The sequence below is a fragment of the Natrix helvetica genome (assembly GCF_964273705.1).
Source record: "Natrix helvetica genome assembly, chromosome: 5".
Taxonomy (NCBI): domain Eukaryota; kingdom Metazoa; phylum Chordata; class Lepidosauria; order Squamata; family Natricidae; genus Natrix; species Natrix helvetica.
This window is the reverse complement of record NC_138551.1, coordinates 91,198,539-91,219,160: the sequence shown is the minus strand read 5'-3', so window position 1 is coordinate 91,219,160 and position 20,622 is coordinate 91,198,539. Positions and strand designations below refer to the sequence as shown.

General features: G+C 35.8%; 1 protein-coding gene across 2 annotated transcripts in view; it reads right to left on the bottom strand.

Annotated features, from left to right (window-relative positions):
• Positions 1-774: 774 nt before the first annotated feature.
• SLC25A16 (solute carrier family 25 member 16) overlaps positions 775-20,622 on the bottom strand; it is a 30,418-nt gene continuing 10,570 nt past the window's right edge. For both annotated transcript variants that reach the window (XM_081953967.1, XM_081953966.1), the window contains exons 3-9: positions 20,308-20,441; positions 19,062-19,125; positions 16,564-16,685; positions 12,320-12,386; positions 10,383-10,545; positions 7,843-7,911; positions 775-2,883 (exon numbers count right to left, since the gene is read on the bottom strand). In XM_081953967.1, coding sequence (XP_081810093.1) covers positions 2,727-2,883; positions 7,843-7,911; positions 10,383-10,545; positions 12,320-12,386; positions 16,564-16,685; positions 19,062-19,125; positions 20,308-20,370 — 705 coding nt within the window. In that variant the 5' untranslated portion in view covers positions 20,371-20,441 and the 3' untranslated portion in view covers positions 775-2,726. The remainder of the gene's footprint in view (positions 2,884-7,842; positions 7,912-10,382; positions 10,546-12,319; positions 12,387-16,563; positions 16,686-19,061; positions 19,126-20,307; positions 20,442-20,622) is intronic.

The following is a 20,622-nucleotide window of genomic DNA, read 5'->3' as shown; positions in this document are numbered from 1 at the left end:
AACCAGCAAAAAAGCTAAACACAATCAGGTTAATAAACAGAAGACCACTAGGTAATGCCAAACTGTATGCTAGACTGGAAAGTTGTTAGCATCTTGGAAGCAGGCAATAGCAAGCCACTTTGCTTGTTGCTAAAAAGGATGTACAATCCCATGTAATCCCTACTCAAATTAAAGGGAGAATTTACCTTTTGTGAAGCAAGGTTGCTACATATATACACTGCAGCAATTTCTTGAAAACACTTACATTGACTAAACGGCAATAACGATGAGATACTGCAATTCAATTTCTATTTATAAATCGGTCCACTGAGTCACTTCTAGGCAATAAAGATATTATTGCATTGCAAGGGTCTCCAATCTTTTTGGTTCTACGGACTGGTGGTGGCACTTTCAGAGGTGGGGGGGGGATGGTTTCACATGTGCAATCTAGATCACACACATATGCAAATGAAGCTTCGCAAGCTTGTCCACCACTTTGGCAGTCCAGTTCCCAACAGGCTATGGTCCAGTAGTGGGCTGCGGCCTTGGGGTTTGGGACCCTTTCTGTATTGTATTTTGATTGCTACTTTCAGACAGCTATCCTTCCAAATTGCAGCAAAGTACAGAACCAACATTCAGAAGTTATAGAACTGTATACCAGCGTCTCCAAATTGCCCAGGAAGACCAACATTTAACCGCAGTTCCATTTATCATTCATCAGTATCTTAAAACTGCGCAAAGGGAAACCTGTAATTCTAAAGACATATATTGATATGCTTGCGATATTCAGTCATATTGTTATTCAAGTCATTTTATTAAAAAAAATAGTACATGTTTCTGCCCAGAAATATATCAAATTACATATTTAAAGGTATATGCCTTCAATTATCATTCAAGTCAAACCACAGAATTTAAGATTATATGGTAGGTACAGGCCATGAGCAATACCCAGTTCACAGCTACTTTTTGGTAACATAGCCATTTTCAGTTCATAATCAATATATACTATTTACAATAAATAAATAAAATTGCTTTATATTAAAATTTTGAGAAGGATGTAATTTTATAATTTTAAGGGTGATCATCAGATTTCTACTTATATAAAAGTCCATGGATCAAATAAATCCTTAAAAGACATTCTCAATTCACTATGGGCAAAAGGAAAATAAAATTGGAGGAATGAAGAGTGATGAAGGCTACTTCAGGAAAACAATTTATCCCTGACATCATCCAGGCAAAAAGGGTAGGATTGATTACTAATAGAAGCAAGTTCCCCTGAAAATGAAATAACATCATCCAGATGTGGGCTGTCAACTTGCAATTCATCATCACAGTATAATTTGAAAAGACCGGTGATTGAAATGCTGGAGTTTCATTCTTGTGGCAAGCTCATTTAAAAAGGGAGGAGGAAGATTTAATAACAACGTAGCCCCAATCAGAAGTTTTAAAGTCACACATAAATCACTCAAGGGTAACAGAATACGCTATCTACTTACAAGCTGTATCTATGCAGATACTGAAAACAGGCTGCAAAGAAGATGAATTGTAATTCCTGCTTGAAAACTGTTTTAGGACAGTAGATTTTAGCATTATTTTTGTTTTAATTATCTTCTCTCTTGTAGATGGATGTGCGTCTTGATCCATGTGCAATTCACATACTTTATCTGGCCAAACTAAAGACCCCAAAAGACCTATACCCTAATTTATTTACATAAGTATTTTATCTAATGCAAAAAAATTCAGCATTATCCCACATGCTCACAGCACAGGGAGCAGTGTCTTCTGCTTATCTTTATTTTTTAATTTCAATTTAACTCTGTAATGAAAGCCATACAGTAGCTTCGGGAAGTCAAACAATTTTCCTTTTAAATTGAGTTTAATAACTTCATTTATAAAACATGGAAGGTTAAATACTTTAGGCTGAGAAGACGTGTACAATATTCGTTTTAGGGTCATTTAATTCTTTTTGTATTGGTTTTTTTTTCAAATGTAGAGACAAACTAAAAATGGATTGAGAGCATTATCAAATTATAACAAAAGGACTGCACTGAATTTCAGAATGCTATATGTTTGAAAGTTTGTGTGTTTGTGTTATAAACCCACCCAATTACCCACCTACTCCAACTTTGAGAGAAGTTCAAAAGCTATTTATAATACAGCATGATTCAGAGGAAAAACATCCAATAGTTAACATGGCTAAAGTAAATTATATAAGAAACTAAGCACCACTTTTGATTCTAGTTAAGGAACAGGGTATCATAAAGTATGAGCCATTTTCTAATTATTACAAAAATCTGAAAGTAAACTTACGGTGAATGGCCTCTCAAAAGCAGACTCTGAGTTGAGTTTCTACAGCATTAAATGCTACATCATCCCTAACCACATTAGCAAATAAGAATTTTCAATTCAATTACATGGAATGTAATTTGAAGTGTGCCTACAACTTATATTTTAGCTAAGGCATACGGACATCTAAAACAAATTTTCCTACCTTTAAAAAAAGTGATCAAATTCTTAAAGTTGGACACAAACATACAATGATTTGGAACCACATCGATTTCAGTTAAGTAAACTGTATATCCATCCTTGCAAAATATATACATAGTAAACTCTGCCAAGTTTTGTTGCGCTCCTTCAATTTTTTGCTGTGTTTTCATATATTAAAGAAAGCACTTTAAATACTAGTGATTTCTCAAATATATTCTGAAGCTTCAATACATTATAAACTGGGGGGGGGGGTTCAGTCTTTAATTGAGGTGTAAAAACTGCCTCATAAATTCATAAGTGGTGAAGGCAACAGCTTGAGAAGGAATACAACGGATGTAATTCAATGATAATCCACGGTACAATCCTCTTCGTACTCCATGGTTTCCATAAACATATTTCAATGTTTTGATCATTGTACTGGAAAGAAAACAGAGTAAGTCTTTGTAAAACAAGAGATTTTCCAACATTTTACTTCATCAACATTTTAAAAAGTAGTACCTAATGGGAAAATATAAAGGTCCCCCTACTTTTATTCAGATAGAGGGCAGAAACAATTTTATTATACCGAAGTCATGCTAAGTTATTGCTAACGAGACTTAATGATTTTGCAAGAGGTTTATTTACATATAAAGAAAATACAACTTGATATCAAAAATTTTGATACTTTCATCTGAAAATCCAAATTCCACACAAATGAATATGAAGCTCAGTTCACAAGAAAATCTTCTACACAAGCTCACTGATGTGAGTAGGAACATTTTTAAGGTGAAAGACTGCAGTCTGTTGCAATTCTAATTGTAAATTATAGTAGGTAGACTTCCAAGAGATGTACAGTCTTGAGGCAAGACATTTAAATTAACATGGTGCCAAAATGTAGAATAAATGCCATATTTTGGAATCTTATCTGTTGCAACTTTGGAAAAGAATTTCAAGAAAATGTGCTTATAGTTTAGCTTTCTCCATGTGGCATAGATGCTAGTGAACTAATGGCTCAATTTCTTTTACACTGTGTTGTTTCTATTGATTTTAGGGTACATTTTATAGATGTCTGACTAGAAGGATTTAACTCCTTCAAATGTTTTGTTTCCTTGCCTGCAGAGCTTGGGAAAAATAGACTATTTTGCCCTATTTGTTTTTTGCGGTTCTGCTTTTGTTATTTATTTTTAGATGAAACTTTATTTTAAATAGAATGTCACTTTATATGTTTCAAGCTGATTACAAAAATAGTATTACAAAAAGCTGAAATACCAAAACAAATTAAATGGCATATTTTAAAAAATCTTAAAGGAGTGGTTTTCGGTAGCTCATTTTTCACTTCCTTTCCATTGTTAGCCACTAATCATTATTTAAATACTGCACCTTTTATTGAAACATTGACCATTATTGCTTATATTTATTTATATTTGCTCGTATTTGTTTAAATAATATGTTTAAATAAAATTAACAACATGTTAATTTCCAATTTGTCTATCTTGTTAATTACTGACAGAATGATATACCATCCATAAAATATTTTATATCAATCTTCCCTCAAATGATAGCTTGGAATAAATTGCACATTTCCATAACTATTCCCATTAATTCCACTGTTATTAATTATTTAAAGTTTTGCATGCATGTTAAGTTTATGTTCTCATTGTTTTTACTATTTTATTACTTGTTCAAATGAGATTATGTTATCACTGACCATTAAAACATTCTTCTCCTAATAAAATTAATCATTTGAGGCAATTAGCCTACAATTAGGCTGTCCATGGAACAGCTAAATTTTAACTCTACATAAAATGTGAAATTAGAGCTGCCCAGTAATTAATATGCCGTGTGGTTTGCTGACATCACATACTGAAATAATATCCCTTTATCAGGGATAAAGATAAAACTTCTTCAGTTTCAACCACAATAATACACAGGCAAACAATCGATAAAGCACTCCAAACTTGATTGCGGAAAATAAGACTTCAGCAACAGAGTGGTCAATGCCTGGAATGCTCTACCTGACTCCGTTGTTACAGCCTCAAACCCTCACAGCTTCAATCTCAAACTGTCTACTGTGAACCTCATCCCATTCTTAAGAGGTCCGTAAAGGGGGCGTGCATAAGCACAACTGCATGCCTACGTCTCTGTCTTACTGTCTCCATTTATGTTTTTGCTTCCTTTGTTCATGTTTATGTTCATACCTATACTTGTTATCTTGTACATGTGTCACAAACAAATAAAATAAAAAACAACCTGTCGATGAGTAAGAATGCTCACAACCTCAGCTGTTTTTTCTTGATTCCCCCCCCCTTTTTTTTAAAGAACCTGGCTTGCTGCAAAGCACAGCATCTGTCTGTTTCTGCTTTGAGCTCATATTTATTTGCATCCATGCTTTTAGGCGCACAAGAGACCCATAGGGTCAACATAGATTTTGGGGAGAAGGAGCTGCCATTCAACTTCTGACAGAAGGAGTATTGTGGTTGACAATACAATACAATAGCAGAGTTGGAAGGAACCTTGGAGGTCTTCTAGTCCAACCCCCTGCCTAGGCAGGAAACCCTATACCATTTCAGACAAATGGCTATCCAACATCTTCTTAAAAACTTCCAGTGTTGGGGCATTCAGAACTTCTGGAGGCAAGTTGTTCCACTGATTCATTGTTCTAACTGTCAGGAAATTTCTCCTGTTTTAAGTTGCTTCTCTCCTTGATTAGTTTCCACCCATTGCTTCTTGTTCTACCCTCAGGTGCCTTGGAGAATAGTTTGACTCCCTCTTCTTTGTGGCAACCCCTGAGATATTGGAACACTGCTATCATGTCTCCCCTAGTCCTTCTTTTCATTAAACTAGACATACCCAATTCCTGCAACCATTCTTCATATGTTTTAGCCTCCAGTCCCCTAATCATCTTTGTTGCTCTTCTTCTTTCTAGAGTCTCCACATCATTTCTACATCGTGGCAACCAAAACTGAATGCAGTATTCCAACTTTGGCCTTACCAAGGCATTATAAAGTGATATTAACACTTCACGTGATCTTGATTCTATCCCTCTGTTTATGTAGCCTAGAACTATGTTGGCTTTTTTGGCAGCTGCTGCACACTGCTGGCTCATATTTAAATGGTTGTCCACTAGGACTCCAAGATCCCTCTCTCGCTACTATTGAGCAAGGTACCACCTATACTGTACCTGTGCATTCCGTTTTTGTTGCCTAAATGTAGAACCTTATTCTTTTCACCGTTGAATTTCATTTTATTAGATAGTGCCCAATGTTCAAGTTTGTCAAGATCCTGCTGTATCTTAAAAGCCTGTCTTCTGGAGTGTTGGCTATTCCTGCCAGCTTGGTGTCATCTGCAAATTTGATGAGTTCCCCATTTATTCCCTCATCCAAATCATTGATGAAGATGTTGAAGAGTACTACTTTATCTAGTAGTAGGTTATGGTCTATCTTATCAAATGCCTTACTGAAGTCCAAGTAAACTATATCGACGGCATTCCTCTGGTCCACTAATTTTGTCACTTTGTCAAAGAATGCAATAAGATTAGTCTGGCATGATCTGTTTTTGACAAACCCATGTTGGCTTTTGGCTATTACTTTGTTTACTTCTAGGTGTTCGCTAATTCATTGCTTGATTATCTTTTCCAGAATCTTTCCTGGTATTGAGGTCAGTCTATAGTTTCCTGGATCTATTTTTTTCCTTTTTTGAAGATGGGAACCACATCAGCTCTTTTCCAGTCCTCTGGCAGTTCCCCGATATTCCAGGATCTCTGAAAGTTATAGTTCAGTGGTTCTGAGATCTCGTCTACCAGTTCCTTCAGAACCCTGGGGTATAATCCACCCGATCCTGGTGATTTGAACTCGTCTAGAGTAGACAGGTGCTCACTTACCATTTTCTTCCCTATTTCAATTTGTGTTCCTAATCTGATTTTTGTGGTGCTGTTTTTGATTGGTTGGACTGTTTTATCCCTTTGTGTAAAGACAAATGCAAAAAATGAGTTAAATAATTCTGCTTTCTCCCTGTTGCTTGTCACCTTCTTGCCACTTTCTCCCAGCAATGGACCAATTGTTTCCTTAACTTTTTTCTTGTTTTCAACATGTTGGAAGAAGCTTTTTTGTTATTTTTTATTTTTGTGGCAAGCCTTTCTTCATTGTGAGCCTTACTTCATCTTTACAGGCTCAAGCTATTTGCTGATATTCTGCCTTAGTTATGTCCCCCCCTTTCCACTTTTTATACTTATATTTTTTGTCTTGCAATTTGTCAGAGAGTTCTTTATGCAGCCATGCTGGTTTCTTTTGGGAGCTGTTATTTTTCTTCTTTATTGGTATTGTGCTAGACTGGGCTTTTGTAATCTCATTTTTCAAACTTTCCCAAGCTTCTTGAGTTGTTTTCCCCTTGAGGATTCTCATCCATAGAATTCTTCCCAAGCTCTCTCTAAGTTTATTGAAATTAGCTCTCTTAAAGTCCAAGACTCTAGTTTGACTTTGTTCTACTACTTGTGTTTGCATAATGTTGAATTCCAATATTGCATAGTCACTTGCCCCCAGGGTTCCTATGGCTTCAACACCTTCTCTCATTTCCTCTCTGTTAGTGAGAATTAAGTTTAATATGGCCGATCCCCTTGTTCCCTTCTCTACTTTTGGGAAAACAAAGTTGTCTGCTAGGTTCGTTAGGAACCTGTTGGATCTTCCACTTGGTGCAGAATTTGTTTCTCAGTTGATGTCAGGGTAGTTAAAATCTCCCATTACTATTGTGGTGTGCTTCCTACATACCTTAGTTAGCTGACTAGCAAAAAGTTCATCTACTTCCTCTGCTTGGTTGGGTGGCCCGTAGTATAGACCTATGGCAATGTCGTTTCCCCACCAACCTTTAATATTGACCCAAATCCATTCAAGATAGTTTTCATCATTGTTGTGCTCTATTTCTGTAGAGATGTAGTTATTTCTTATATATAGTACAACTCCACCTCCTTTTTTATTTGGCCTATTTCTTTTAAATAATTTAAATCCTTCTAGCTGTATGTTCCATTTATGGGTTTCCTCCCACAATGTTACTGTGACAGCCACGTTATGAGTGTAGACACCACACAATCTCAACATTCCCAATCTAACTTCCCTCCAAAGATGTCTGATGCCAGTGCCAGCTTAATATTGCAACTTCTGTCAGATTAAATTCTCTACCTGTACTTCAAAAGTAACAACTAAAAGAAGGAAGCTGACCTATTAGACACAGATTTTAACATAAATGCATTCCTCTTACTTTGAAGCTTAATATAACTTTACTATAAAGATATATAATACACATGAACCAAAGAACCAGTAGACATTCTTAATGTTTTAGAGCCAATATGATACAGTGGGTAGATTTTACTTCAGGCATATGTTTAGTCCAAGAGATGAAACCTACCAACATTTTTCAGAATCGGGAAGTATGGCTCCCAACTGCATTCGTCTACGAGTGACATCTAGAGGGTATCTGGGGAAGTGAAAAAGCATTTTCTTTCATTGCAGTTACAAATATAACAATGCAACTATTTGTACTTCAAAATAACAATTAAAAGACATTTACACAAGGAACATGTGGAAAATACAAAGCTGCCTTATATTGGGTCAAATTAGGAGCTGACTTTGCCAGAAGTAGGGGACTAGAGACTAAAACATATGAAGAACGGTTGCAGGAACTGGGTATGTCTAGTTTAATGAAAAGAAGGACTAGGGGAGACATGATAGCAGTCTTCCAATATCTCAGGGGTTGCCACAAAGAAGAGGGAGTCAAACTATTCTCCAAAGCACCTGAGGGTAGAACAAGAAGCAATGGGTGGAAACTAATCAAGGAGAAAAGCAACTTAAGACTGAGGAGAAATTTCCTGACAGTTAGAACAATTAATCAGTGGAACAGCTTGCCTCCAGAAGTTGTGAATGCCCCAACACTGCAAGTCTTTAAGAAAATGTTGGATAGCCATTTGTCTGAAACGGTATAGGGTTTCCTGCCTAGGCAAGGGGTTGGACTAGAAGACCTCCAAGGTCCCTTCCAACTCTGCTATTGTATTTTATTGTATTGTAATTATCTTTTGTGGCTAGCAACAGAAATTCTATGCCAAAGCCTACTATCCAACACTTGTTTTTACTTTTTTTTATAGCCATGCTGAAATATATGGGACTGTATCTTTCTGCACATTAAGAATATAACTATCTAAAGAACATAGATGCTTTATGAGAAAAATGAAAGCACTCCCAATTATTTTATTTTTATTAAACATATATCTCACATTTCTACCAAAAGCAGTGCTAAAGTGGCTATCATAATGGACAGAACACCAAACTGCAATTGAAAAACAAATGAATTAGGATAAGCCATAAAATGGAAATGCTAAGGCTTTTAGTGTAAGATTTTAGAAAAGGATATGTTCACTGTATTCAAAATAAATCATATGCTTTGACACGTTCTATTTTGTGGCAGTTTCAGAATACCGTGTTTTCCCAAAAATAAGACAGGGTCTTATTTTCTTTTGGCCCCCGAAATAAGCGCTTGGCCTTATTTTTAGGGAGGTCTTATTATTTTTGAGGTGCAGGAGGCAGCAAGCGTGGTCACCTCATGGCTGCTTCTGTGTTGCAATATTTTCAGGGAGGGCTTATTTTAGGGGGAGGGTTTATTTTAGTGCATGCGTTCAAAAGTCCGATTGGGCTTATTATCCAGGGAGGTCTTATTTTCAGGGAAACAGGGTACATGAGGTTTAACATTGGAAAATCAGGTACCAGGCTCGGTACTTGAATTGCCAGGAATAATTTCTTCAGGCAGTATCACATATTTTCATATCACATGTTTTCAATTTTTTTAAAAAAAAAATTAAAATAGTAAAGAAAATAAAAAACTTTAATCCTTAAGAAATTTTATATAACAGCCCAAATATTTTTTATAAAAGTTAGCTATTATGTAAGAATGATATAGTAGTAATATTAATTCTGGATGGATGCCATTAACCCCCAAAATTTTATGAATTGTTTGAAGTAAACCCCAAAAGATCACAATCTAGCATTTCCTTTGCTTTGATTTCAATAACAGTTATAAAGACATGTTTTTTCACGATATAAGCAGAAGACTAAACTTAGATATTTGAAAGAATTATAAACATTTAGTCCAGCTACTAAGTGCAAATTGAACTGTCTAAATTTGAAAACCAAGAAAAAATGAAGGTTACATGCTAAAGCTGTATGAAAGAGAAGTAACTTGTTTCCAGCTATGTGTGATCTTTTTTCTTAAATGTTTAATTCTAACCTATTTCTATTTCTCTTCAATCATGTGCCTCAATAGGAGGTGGTCAGAGCCACTTATAAATTTCATTTTTAAATTTATTTGTGTGTTGTCTTACAAAATGAGAAGTAGCCATGCCAGCTTTAGCAGAGAAGAGCCAAGGTATAACTGAGTTGGCACAATATGCCCTATATATATCTTCCTCTAGTACTTTTATGTAAACCAAACCATGTTAAATTATAATTAAGATAAATATGTAACCATTGGCATTCTGGTGGCATTCAAGTGTTCTCTACCAATTTACTAGTTTGACAAATGCAACCCTATCCTGCATTGTAGCTGTATTAAGGCTACAATTTTTCAAACTACATCTGGAGTAATAGTTTATCTACACACAAACTGACAAGGAAAACAGCAGATTGGGGGCTTTGTTACCCGTAAGCAAACTTATCCCTTCAACTGATTTTAGAGAAATGGCCTCCAGGACAGAACAAGCTCTTCTCCTGAGGATATTGAAGACAGAAACTGAAAATTGGTCTTGCCGTCGAGTTCTGCTAGTGTGAGCTTTCTTTGCAGACAGAAAGTTAAATTATGTTATATTTCATAATTTCTAAAGGTTGAAGGAAATAAGATTCCTAATGCAAGCTCTCCTAACATTTCTTCATTAAGTGCAGTAAAATACTAGAATAACTTACGATATTGTTTGTGCTATGGCTCCAGCTATGCCACCACACAGCAAATTTACATGAGTTTTCAAAACTAAGACATCAGGATTATCTAAGCAAGGCCTCCCGAGCAGGGTAGGCGCTTGAGCAAGTCCCACACTCTTTAAGGTACCAAAGGTAAAAAATGAGAAACCTGAAAGGAAAAAATTTATCTTTAATGGAAACATTACCTCAATAACAAAACTGCATAGATGTTATAGGCACAATTCAGCCAAAGAATGACCTCTTTTAAATCTACTAACAGTAGTGGATGTGCCAAGCTCTGTTCCCTTATATATCGATTAATTTTAAGTCCTACATTTTAGTTTGATCATCAAATATGCCATGACATTGTCTCCATTTTTCAAAATTCATTTTTATTGATCACTTACAGCTGGTAGTCTTGATATACACCTGATATATTCTGTATATGGATAATAAAATTACTTGAATGTTACAGAATGCCAGAAAGACATAACAATCCTCACAAATGAATGCACTGTGGAGTTATCAGAACAATTCCCTTTGAAAAGAATCTTTTTAAAAAGGCTCCTTTCTTTATATAATATTGTCCTTGTCTTTACCATTATCTTGGACATTAAGTTCTTACAATAAAGGAACTTTTGATCTACATCAAAAGTACTAAAGTACTAAACATGGCTACAATAAAAATGATTTAAAAAAAAAAAAACAATTTGAAATAGCATTTATGATTAAAACCAAAGAAACAGAATAGTCTAAGCAACAGTAAACCAAGAGGACTTAAGATGCTTACAGAAATGCTGAAAGCATTAACAATTTAGTGCTGAGCTAAACCTCTGGGATTTAGTGTAGATTATTAGCAAAATTGAAAGAAAGAACATATATACATCCCTCAATCATAACAGGGGGGTTGAAGTGCAATCCCAAACCAGAATTTCAACATTGAAACTAATTAAAACATATTCAGAGGTAGAACTTAATTGAAAATTAACATTTTGTTTATTAAATCTGGGTTGTGACTTCTACTGCAAGTGACAAAAAAATGCAGCTAAGAACAACCCAAGCCATATACCAAGAAAACTACATTGTATTTTGCGAATTCTGAAGATTGTGTGCACATGCATTAAAAAAAAGGAGTATGACGTCCTTTAAGAAAAGAAGAGAAGAGAAGAGAATGATATAATTCCCAGCCAACAGTTTTCAGTCTATCTTTTAGATTCAGTCTATCTTTGGATCTTCCCCATTAGTAGAGAGAGAAAGGAGACAAGGAAATATTGAGAAATCATATTTAAGATTAAATAATTTTTGACCAAAGATCAACACCATATATCAGAATAGCATTATTGAGGCAGATAAAGAGATTAGCCCTATAAATATCTAGAATCATGGATCTCAAAAAGCAAATAACACGTGTCACAACTTTATCACATAAATGCTGTGATTTACTTATTTATGCAAATATTGGGACATAAGTATATAATGGAGGCAACTGTAATGATGACACTACAGTGTCACTGCTATCACCATTATGACAACATCACAGATGCTGCAGAAACTACTGTTTTCAGTAAGGATAAGTAATGTGTTAAGAATATTGCTAAAAATCTAAGATAAGCATGTAGTTATTTTAAATGTCATTTTTATTTTTAAAAATACAAACATCTGTGAATAGTGTCAATAGTAGAAAACGTTTTAGTAGATGACTTTCAATTTATGGAACTGCCTGAATTGAGAGCACGTCCAACAAATGTAAAAATATTGGAAAAGACAACAGAAAGGTAAATCATCATGCTCTATGACCAAATTTCATTTCTAGCAGTTCCTTCCTTTAATTGGTCATGTGCAAAATATATATATATATATTATTTTAAAGGAAACAAAGAAAACAGTTTTCAAATCAAAATTAAACATAGAGGTTCAGCAAAAAACAATCATGTTCAACTCACCAGCATATGGAGCCATTCCCACTATTGTTGGCATAAGTCCACGGTAAAATCCTTGCATACCACCTTCCTTTGGCAAAAGCCAGTAACAGCAAGAAAACAAAAAAATAAATAAATTTAGGAGAATTATGCATATGAACACAGGAAAGTTTTGAGAAGAAACCTCCAATTTCCATGTTTTTTATATACTATATTCCGGGGCTATGCATATTTTTTGAAAGAGATGTCCTACAATGCAGCTTGAATCAGTCACAACTTTTTTCTACAACTCTCTTTGGGTGTCTGCACATGTATGTGTATGCTCAGCTACTTCAAAGTAGCTGTGAAGGTACATGCAAGCACAAAAATGCCACTGAAATCAGAACCTGACCTGACAACAGAAGCAATCATAATTTGGCTACTCAATTTCTGAATGTCTCAATTCGCATGGCATGCATTGATTCTATTCTGTATCTTTCAACACAACTTATTAAGCTACCATATCAGTACAAGGTTGCAAGACGTTGCTAAAATGAGAACGGTATTCCTTTAATCTTGTCTAATTGTATTTATAGTACATGTCAAGTTGGATAAATACAGTCTATTTTTTCCCCCACCTGTACCCTGACATGTATGTATACATATGGTTACAAAACTCCTCATTTTCACCCATCATGTGCGCTGGAAGCTATGGACACCCAAGGAATCTGGTGGGCAGACCTGGTTAAAAGCAGCCATTTCATATACTTTCACCAGAACATTTTTGACTCAAAACATAGTTCACCCCTCACTATACTAGAAGGGATTTAATTCAGGTATCAGAACAATTTGTCTACCCACAATCTGACAATAAAAAATAACACTATAATTTGTCTTCTTCTTTCCATTTCTTTCTTGTTTCTAGAACACATGGTGTCCAAATTAGATACACTACAAGTAGTCGACCGATAACTGGTTGGTCAACAACTATTCCTGCCTTCACACCCTCCCCAACTCATGTAGGCCTCTCACATACCCCCTTTTGTGAGAGTGAGGTTGTCAGGCCTGGAAGCCATCTTTTGCTTTGGGCCTTCAGGCCTGCCACAATTTATGCTGTGGGAAAATGGGAGGGGGGATTATATGGAGTATGGGAAATATGTAGTCTAAATAACATTCCTTTCTCAGAGAGTCAAGGACATCTTGCCCTGCACCTGGAGGGGTGTGACTGGGAAGCATCTCCAGTTGGGAGGGTGCCTGATTGGGTCATGTGATGCACATTGGGTGCTGGGTAGGGACTTGGACTTTCATTTGGGTGGGGAAAACCTGGAAGCTTTCAGATTCAGGTTTTCCCAGATGTGCCAATATGACATCTCCAATAAAATGGAACTTTTAGGAACTTAGGAACATTTGTTGGGGGTGTTACTTGGAACTCTGACAGAGGTGAGGGTGAGGAGTGTTTACAAGAGAGATACCATGGGAGTTGGTGATAACCCCCCTGGTATCTCATGGTGCCTCTTATGGATCCTCACTGACTCTTCATAGTTCCTCCCTGCAACAGGTCTGCCTCTCATGCACTCTCCCCGCTCCAACCGTAGAACCCCCATGCATCTCCTTTGCTCCCTCCCCCCCCACCCAGCAACAGCCACTTACCTACCTTTATGCAAGCATAAAGACTTGCAACTTCTTGCAAGCTTCCTTTCATTCTGGGAAGCTGGCAGGAAGTTGCCTTGCCCAGCATCTTTGGAATTCCGTTAACAATGGCAATCAGAACTGTAGGGATCCGCCTTGCTAAGTGATGTGGTCATGCTTTACGGCCAAATCACTTAGCAACAAAAATTCCAGTCCCAATTGCTGCTATGTTGATGATTATCTGTACTATTACTGTTAACTACGATTTTATTCAAAACCAAGGATAAAGATTTAATGCAAACTGTGCATTAAATGGAGTTATACATGAACCTATATCTGTGTTACCAATCGGCACAGCATGATTTATTTTACAACAGAAATGAGGCATTCTTTCTCATCTTAGTTCCTCACTTCTAAAACAAAAGTAACAGCATCTACAGGGGATAAATGAAATGAAATAGGGACCGTAAAGTAGTAGGTATAGCAGCAGATGTTGTAGATGCTGCGATGCTTAAAATTTTGTGAGCCCATTTGAATTTTCAACATTTCTACATAAACCTAAAATACAATTTATTCTCCTAAAACTAGATAAAGAGAACCCAATTAACAAATGAGACAGAATCAGCATACTTGTTCATTGATTTATTGAGGAAAATTATCCAGAGCTATATAGGCAGAGATCTAATTTTTAAAAATAAGCATTAAGCAGTTTGGATCTCACAAATTGTGTAAGTAGAACAAGTTTTTGTAGAAACTGGGGAGGAAATGAAGCAATTCTTAATAATGAATCCCAGTGATGGTTCATCATTCATAATTTTAAGACTTACTAACTGCAACAGCATAAAAATTTAGGAAAAGAAACAAAGATTTTATTTCATTGCTAGTACCGTAAATTGTTTTGGGTGAAAAATTCTATAATGAAGGACACATTTATTCAAATCTGGTCAGCATTTTTACAAAGCATCACTTTTCTAAGGGGCTACCATTATTTAAACAAATGGATACTAATTTATCAAAAGGGTCTACTTTTCTTAATTAAAAGGACTTAGCAACCCTGCTGTAATTCCAATTTATGAGGGGCACCCCAGTTATGTGCCTATTTCATATACAGTATATGAAAATAATAGTGCAGGGGAGAAGAATTCCTTTCCAATCAAGATTGAGTGGTTTGCAGCTCTTTCTTCTCATCTTCCAAAGTGATCTAGGCTTATGCTATGCTAAAGGAAGGATTTTGAGGCAACTCTTTGCCTTCATGACTAAACTGGGCAGTTGTATTCATTAGCCCAGGCTTTGATTTGGGAGTCAATCCCATCCCGTTGCCCAGCTACTCTGCTACCGCTCACCAGAGAAATGCATGCTCAGATTCCGAGTAGAAGAAAAGTTAAGCTGATTCTCTTTCAGAGCAATGGAGTTTTCACAATTGCATTCTTTTTACTTGTTTTCATTTGCCATTTGCTGTTTTTCCAGATGATTTCTTTATACTAGGTATTATTGCTTTATTTTGTAAATTCTGTGAATATGCTCTGTCTTACACATCAGCAAAAAAAATCAGAATACCAAATACAAACTGGGTAGATACAACCTCGTGGATGACTCTCACTCTGTCAAGGACCTTGGAATACTCATTTCTAATGATCTAAGTGCCAGAGCTCACTGTAATAGCATTACCAAAAAGGCATTAAGAATTGTTAACCTAATCTTGCGAAGCTTCTTCTCCGGTAATACTGCATTACAAACTAGGACATATAAAACCTTCACTAGACCTATTCTCAAATACAGCTCATCTGTCTGGAACCCGCACTGCTTATCAGTTATCAATACAATTGAGAGAGTCCAGAGATATTTCACGAGAAGAGTCCTCCACTTCTCTGCTCACAACAGAATACCTTATACCACCAGGCTTGAAATTTCAGGCTTAGACAAGTTAGAACTACGCCGCCTTCAGTCTGACCTGAGCATAGTACACAAAATTATCTGCCACAATGTCCTACCTGTCAATGACTACTTCAGCTTCAACCGCAACAATACACAACCTCATAATAGATACAAACTTAACATAAACCGATCCAAACTCGATTGCAGAAAATATGACTTCAGCAACAGAGGGGTCAATGCCTGGAATGTACTACCTGACTCTGTGGTTTCATCCCCAAACCCCCATAATTTTAACCTTAGACTGTCTACTGTTGACCTCACCTGATTCTTAAGAGGTCTGTAAGGGGCGTGCGTAAGCGCCCCAAAGTGCCTACCGTCCCTGTCCTAACGTCCCAACTTATTTGTATCCATTTCCTGTATTCATAATCATGTTTATACTTATATCTTTTATCTTATACATGCTTAACAAATAAATAAAATCAAATGAAATTTAAGATCATAGGTATTTTTAAGAACTCCTTTGATTTAGTATAGTCAGTCACTGTTTTTCTTTCATTAAAAAATGTACACATTTCATCATCATGCTCATAAACCACCAATTAGGATAGGAGAAACATTAAACAGAGCAGCAGCTTTGTTGTTCTTATTTGCTAGCCTTATAAACATACACTGAGCTTGCAGATTCATTCTTCTTGCTCAGTTTTCAATTTTCTGCTGAGGACTATCACAGAACATTAACAGGTATTTGTAAAACCATAACGCTGAAGAAAAGCAAAGACAATTACCTTGGTGTAAATGGTCTTGAATGCATGAATAATTCCCCTGTACGTATGATCTCCTTTGACTTGGAATGCTAGCCGTGCTCTCACCATATCAAGGGGGTACGTAAAGATCACTGCTGTTATACCTTCCAAAAATTAATAATAATTTTAAAAAATCAGCATACATCCAAGTCTAAAAAGGCTTTAAAATTTTGATTTTTATTTCTATTTATTGTAAACATAAGAATGATGGAAATAATACATTAAAATTAAAAGGACAGAGCACATGGCTATAGTATGCAGAACCTTGAAAGATTAAGTGATTTAGATTGCTCAGAAAATTACGCTCCATGTTGCTCAAATCAGTTTACCTACAAAAGGATGGTAATTTTAAAAGTTTTCTTTCTTAAGCATACTTTTTTTAAAAAGCTAGCATAAGGAAGGGGGGGGGATAGTGTTCAGTACTTTTTTCTCTTTTGCATTTGGAAAGCTTAAATTCTTCTTAAAATGCCTTTAGAGGGGGATAAGGAAGAACATGTTTTAAATAATTGAAATTAAGATTTCCCCCCTTTGCTTCAACCTTTTTATTTTCTTAAAGGAAACTGAAAGACAATTATCTACCAATGAAGTGTTACTACTCAGATTTGAATTACACAAGGCACAGGAAATTCAAAGTTGAAAGTTCACACCATAAAGTTTTACCTTTGCCAAACCCAACAGCCGCATGACAATAGACTTTTCAAGGCATTTTCCTCAGATAATTCTTAAACTCAGTGCCTTCTATTACCTATGTTTGGTCTTGCAAGCACTTACTGTAGAAAGCTAATTTCCAACATTTCTCAACTCCTTTAAAGTGCAAAATTACACTAGCACCACAAATCAAATTCATTGCAGAAGGTAAAAAGATATTTCAATGTTTTTTTCATTCTCCATACAATACTTGGTGCTCATTGGGTCTTACACTGTACTTACAAATATGGAGACATCCCACATATTTACTATGTGACATGATATTTACCATTTGTTCTAGATATATTTTGTCATCATTTTATTAGGTCAATCCCTGCTGTATTGGCAATTAAAATTTCTTTTGCAATAGTTTCCATTTCTTACTCCCTTTTGCTTTTTTTCTTATTTCTTTTCCAATCCAGTCCACACACTTCAATAAGCATGAGCACTGTAACTTTTTATAAAACTATTCATTTGTGATAGATTTTCACATGCTGTAAAAAAGTTACTGTGGTCAACAATTTCCATCCAAAATATGGAAGTATAATCACAACGTAAATGGTTCATCTGGAGAATGTTCACACCAATATCTATGAATAGTGTAGATATTTCTCAATTTTTAATACAAGAATTTGTGTACTGAATAATTCACTTGATAGACAAGCTAGGAATAAAAGAAGTATTTTTTAATACAACACATTAACAATATGGCAATGAGATACAGGCATGCATTGTGAGCACTATATTTTTAAACAATCAAACCAGGAATCTAGTTTAATCACTTCAGTAGCTACAGTAATCATAGGTGAAATCTGCTTCAGTAGATGCAATCTATCTCTGATTAGAACATGAACATCTTAACTCAGTTCCGTTTTGTTCTTTGAGCTTCCAAAGGTGTACAAGTAGCCACTAATGAAAACATTTTTTATAAAACTATAGCTAGTCCTTGAGTTATGACAATTGGGACCAGAATTCCCACTGCTAAGCAATGCAGTCATACGGCGCAACATCAAGTGATCACATTGCTTATCCATGGCAATCTGAACTGTCTGATCTACAATCATAACCACAGGACCATGAGGGTTGTTAAGCAAGAACAGGTGGATGTCCCAGGCAAGGAGTGCAGGGGAGACTGTTGGTGTCCCGGGCGGGCGCTACAGAGAGCTGAAGGGGAGAGGGGTACAGTGGGGCACAGTCCCTATGGAGTGTGGGTAGTTGAGAGGTACTACAGAGTATTAGATTCCTGGATTTTGGGCTGCAAAGAAAAGCTCCTCGAAAGAAAAGCAGTAGGAACAACTTGCAGGAGTGACATGAAACCGCCCCTTATCAGCTTCCCAATGAATTTGCATGTGGGAACCTGACAGGGAAGATTTGGTGTTCGGGTGACCAAGGGACACTACAGTCATCCTAAGCACAGGTGGTTAATTGCAATCACATTACCACAGCCAGAATTTTGAGTTCCACTCATTCAGTAGTGTCCTAAGTTTGAAAGGCCAATGAATTAGTCATAACTTGAAAAATACCTGTCCCCCTTCTAGCTGTAGAAAATGGAAAGAAACCAGAAACTCTCAAACCCTAGTATTGGTTTTCAAAACCTTTTACAATGGCTCCTTTACCTATATTTTGGATGTTTCCGGAGACCTTTTGGTTTTTTTTACTTTTTATCTGATTAAAACAAACTTTAAGGCTGGGTTTTAATTAATTTTTAAAAAACACCCACAATTGTAGAAATTATAGAAAAGGATACATATACACTGAGAGAAAAAGAGAATGAAGAAAAAGAAGAGGAATACCTGCTAAGGATCCAGCCATTAACCGATGAATATGACTAGAAATGCCAAGCCTGTTCTTTATCACCTACAAAATGATTACATTTGAAGTGTGGAAAAAATTCTTAGCATACCAAAAATAAAATTCATTACTCCTCACCATATGCCATAACAATTTTTAAAATACAGTAATCACACTACACCCAACCATCTTTGTGTTAGCTGCTCTAAGGCATAATTTTGCTGAAGAGGGGGTGAAGGTCCTATATATGCAAGGTTAGGTAATAAATCATGATTACACACTAACAGATCAATAACAAACCAACCATATTATGACTTAGTCTTAGAAACACCTGGAAATTATTGTGAAATTGTAAGTTTCAATATGAGTGGCTATTAAATGCATGACACAAATACATGGCTGGAAATAAACCATACTGACTTCATTTAATGTCAAAGCATAGTTAAAAGCAAATGAAACAAAATCTAATTGTTTGTTGCTGCACCTCCTGCTGATTTTTGGAATAATGCCAATTAAAATTCTGTGATTTTTTTTTTCAACCCCAAAAGATTGTTCTCTTTTGATATATAAATACAAGTCAAGAAATTGTGACTTTTTTCAAGACAGTAAAGGAGCTTGATCTTGGGTTTTCTTCTTGAAAACAAAGGTACCATGGAAAGGATTCATATTCTGTCCCTCCACACTAAAAGTTGTGATGCTGGGCTAGGATGTCAGCTGAAAACAAGAATTCTGAACTATCCTTCCACAGAATTAATGAAACAGAGTTGGCCCACTGGCTGAGGACATCGTTTTCTGTGGAAGATGTTCCTATCTGAATAAACCTCTAATCATTCCTCCGCTATTCTTCCTTTGTTTTAATAGAGTTCAGCAAGGTAGAACTCTTGGTAAACTGCACAGAACCTACAAATAAGGGGAGTGCATAAGCGCACCAATGTGCCTACCGTCCCTGTCCTAATGTCCCTTTTGAATTCGTATCCTTTTTTTGTTTATACTTTTATCTGTTATCTTATGCTTGACAAAATAAATAAATAAATAAAATACAAAAATATGTATTTACAAGCATTTAGATTAATAATAGAGGTTTTTTAGCATCAAAAGCAGTGGCATTTTCCTTTCCCTGTACATAAAGAATCTGGCTGCTTAATTCTGTCAAAAAAAGGTTATAATGATAGAATCCTTTTGTCAATTTTAAAGTTTGAAACCACTTCATACCACATAGATGAAGCAGCAAAATCACAGGTTATTTACCTTTTTATACTGACCAAATGCCGTAAACTGAATTGCACCGTATGGAAAGATTCGAATCATCATTGCTCCATTTCCTTTATAGTATCCTAAGAAGCCTTCTTTCTTCGGTACGGCGCAAAGTGTAGAAATCACACCTGTCAGCGTTACAGAGCAGACTAACATGTTACCATTTTCACCTCAGCATTTTAAATTGCTCGCTTATAAGAAATAGTCTACAAAATCCTGACATATAACTTGAAAAGAAAGGTAATTTCTATAGGGGCTACTGAAATATTTCCTCTTTAATCAATAAGTTTGCACTAAACCCCTTCATGT